The sequence below is a fragment of the Limulus polyphemus genome, unplaced genomic scaffold, assembly GCF_000517525.1.
Source record: "Limulus polyphemus unplaced genomic scaffold, Limulus_polyphemus-2.1.2 Scaffold7927, whole genome shotgun sequence".
Taxonomy (NCBI): Eukaryota; Metazoa; Arthropoda; class Merostomata; order Xiphosura; family Limulidae; genus Limulus; species Limulus polyphemus.
The window spans coordinates 31261-35020 of NW_013673537.1; the positions used below are offsets into that span (position 1 = coordinate 31261).

A 3760-nucleotide genomic window follows, 5' to 3' on the forward strand; every position below is an offset into this window, starting at 1 on the left:
ATATAGAAGTAGTTACTGGACATACAACAGACAGTTCTATTATATTTATATAGATGTAGTTACTGGACATACAACAGACAGTATTATTATATTTATATAGCCATTACAACAATATAAATATATCATAGAATTAAATGATATTCATTTTTAGTCAGTCCAGCAGTTACAGTGAGAACTTTTGAATGTTAACAAATATTTAAATTGCACACACTATACGCTTTTGAAGTGCTAATTTCTATGAAATAAGTTTTGTATAAAAATACATTTAACTGAATCTTGTAGGCCTAATTAATCAAGACGTATATTCACATAGGCTGAATCTTGTAGGCCTAATACATCGAAACATATATTCACATAGGCTGAATCTTATAGGCCTAATAAACTGACTTTTGAAGGTTATTTCGTGGTTTTAAAACGTCATTTCTAAAACACATATACTTTCTAGTTTTTTACCAATATCCATTGATACGACAGTGACTTTCGTTTCATTAAAACATGTACATCATTAAGCCTATTGCTTCATCTTTTTATTAGATAATGTGTCACTGTATTTTATCCAATCACATTATATTTGAACTTTTTATACTGAAGCTTTTCAAGAACTAAATATATTTAGTTTGTTTGTAGTTAAGCACAAAGCTACATAAAGGGCCATCTGTGCTCTGCCCATCACGGGTATCGAAACCCGGTTACTAGCGTTGTAAGTCTGCAGGCATACCGCTGTGTCACTGGGGGGGGGGGGGCAAATATATTTAGAAACACTATTCAATCCAATATTAGTTGTTTTTCTTGTCGATCGTTTGTAAAGAACTTTCATGAAATATGTTAAGTTTTGTTGCGTCTTTTCAAAATCAATGAAGATAACAAAGAAGAAAGATAAGAATGATATCCGTCTGCACGTAACAATCCATGATAAATGTGAGATTTGAAGCTATATAGTATAAAGTGTAAGTATCTTTGATGTCGTCATGTTTCTTGTTTATAGGAATGGCCGTTGTCGAGCAGGGGTCTATTGTGCCGCAAATTTTGCAATAGAACAAGTTGTTCAACACGACGAAGTTGACGTTTTTCTGGCAGTTAAGACAGTGCGAAGACATCGACATCAATTGGTGGAAAATCTGGTGAGAAACATTTCAAACATAGAGCGTGTGTTCATATAGAAAATAAGTTTTCTTTTCTTTACAGGAAATAATAGTTTCATTAATGTTGTGTGTACTACCTTTGAACACCCTCCAAGTGGGTTTTTTTGTACAAAAAGTATTAAGAAATATAGAAGTCAAAGTGAGAAGAATTATAGTGGACTTTGTAGAGTAGTGAGTCCCAATTAGCATCCATAGATGATAACCATAGAGCCAAGGGCCAGACTTGGACTTATTGAGGAATAAATCATTACCCATACACACGCTTCTGTATTACAGTAATTAACAATGCAACTCTAATCGTAGTGTGGGCCACGAATCAGACTTTCATGGGCCTGATGTGGTCCATCTCGTTTGGGACTTTACAATGCCTGCTTAGTTTTATTTATGCAATACTTTTGGTTCGAAGCATACCACATTTTCATAATAAAATTACATTATTTTCTGTTTTATGAAGTAAACAGATCAGACACTCTGTCTTAAAGCATTGCTCTCACAAGTCCTAATATGTTTCAGTCACTAACTCTAATAGTATAGTTTAAGAAATATTCGTTGATTTCTTTTTTTTGTATTAATGTACCTAATAATAAGTAAAACTAGTAGAAAGATGTCTATCCAAGATGAAACTTTTAAAAATGAGCACTATTAAAGGGACAGACACTTGATGGAAGGAAAGTCTTGAGATGTTATCTTGCTATTGTATTTCTTCTTTTGAGGGATCCCTGACCATTTCATAGATAAGATCCTGGAGAATTGTGAGGAAAGGTTTTTATAAATGTCTGGTATATTTATAAATATATCTAAAAGTGTTTGTAATGTCAGTAGTCTTGTACTTGGTTGATTTTTACATGAGAAATGTCTGGTATATATATAAATATATCTACAAGTGTTTTTAATGTCAATAGTCTTGTACTCGGTTGATTTATACACGAGAAATGTCTGGTATATTTTTAAATATATCTACAAGTGTTTGTAATGTCAGTAGTCTTGTACTTGGTTGATTTTTACATGAGAAATGTCTGGTATATTTATAAATATATCTACAAGTGTTTGTAATGTCAGTAGTCTTGTACTCAGTTGATTTTTACATGAGAAATGTCTGGTATATTTATAAATATATCTACAAGTGTTTGTAATGTCAGTAGTCTTGTACTTGGTTGATTTTTACATGAGAAATGTCTGGTATATTTATAAATATATCTACAAGTGTTTTTAATGTCAGTAGTCTTGTACTTGGTTGATTTTTACATGAGAAATGTCTGGTATATTTATAAATATATCTACAAGTGTTTTTAATGTCTTGTATTCAGTTAATTTTTACACCTAATTTTTTTTTTCCATTTTCCAGACTGAGTATAAGTATTGTTATGACTTAGTCATGCATTATGTTCTTCACTTCTTGAATAACGAATGAATCAACATCAAGGACTTCTCCATTTTTGTGGTATCAATACTCTGATCCATGAACTTTTTATCGTATGGAATAAATAGATCAGGAATTCTCCACAGGAAGTTTTTATATCACTGATGACAAAACTCTGATGGATTTACTGTCACTGTTTTGTGAAATATGTGAATCATCACCAGGACTCGGGAGAACCTCAAACCAGAATCTGTACAATTTGTTTATTAGAAAAAAAGATTTAAACAGAACTTCTAATTACAAAATAAGAACAGTCCCTAGTTAGTGATTTAATTTTTTCTTGTACAATTTTAAAATAACAACTGAAACCAGAACTCTTTGAGTGAAATGACAAAGCAAGGTATAAGGAATTGAATACGTATACATGTATATTTTCACAAACCGAGTTCCTGAAGCTTGTTTTGAGGTAAGTGGATCTCATGTAAAAAATGTTATATTCAGAATGTTTAATTTTTTCCTTCAGTTTGCATCCCCTGTATTAAAAGATCTGTTATTAGAAACATGCAAAATAAAAAAGCTTTTAATTTGCTTTCCTTTTTCTATATAAATAATGAATTATTAGACAGATGTTTGAATTTCAATAGGAAAATAAGACCATATTTGTACACGTCACATTATTCATATTTCTATTCAGTCAAACTTGAAAAATGTATTAATAAAATAATACATCCCCTCTAGTTAACACAGTTTATGGTGTACAACCTAACTAATAATAACTTTTAATATGATAATTTTTTATCATTCATGAGTGGGGGTAACACGTCTTCCATTCCTGTTGCCAAATTCTCTGGTCTTCATAGTTAGAAATGAAGCTTAACTTTGAAATGTTGTTTAAAAAACTTTACACTCGTTGAACATTGTAGAAGATTGGTAACGTTTAGACGGTACAGTGAGATCCGAAGACAATTTTCAACTTAACCTTTTATTTATAGCAATAAATTCACCTTGAAGTACGCTCCATATACAATTTTACTCTACGTTAAACCTGATAACACTATATCGTATTTTATACACCTCAACAATATACACTCACCTTGAAGTACGCTCCATATACAATTGTCTGAAAACTTCAGTTTACTCTATGTTAAACCTGATAACACTATATCGTATTTTATACACCTCAACAATATACACTCACCTTGAAGTACGCTCCATATACAATTGTCTGAAAACTTCAGTTTACTCTACGTTAAACCTG

At 31.2% G+C, this 3760-nt stretch overlaps 1 protein-coding gene across 1 annotated transcript in view; it reads left to right on the forward strand.

The window, feature by feature from the left end:
* The window catches only part of LOC106474975 (receptor-type tyrosine-protein phosphatase U-like), a gene marked incomplete at its 5' end in the record, with an annotated part of 28211 nt that extends 25120 nt beyond the window's left edge, over positions 1–3091 (forward strand). Inside the window, 2 exons of the mRNA XM_022403226.1 lie at positions 986–1121; positions 2488–3091. Coding sequence (XP_022258934.1) covers positions 986–1121; positions 2488–2553 — 202 coding nt within the window. The remainder of the gene's footprint in view (positions 1–985; positions 1122–2487) is intronic.
* Between the last annotated feature and the right edge of the window lie 669 nt (positions 3092–3760).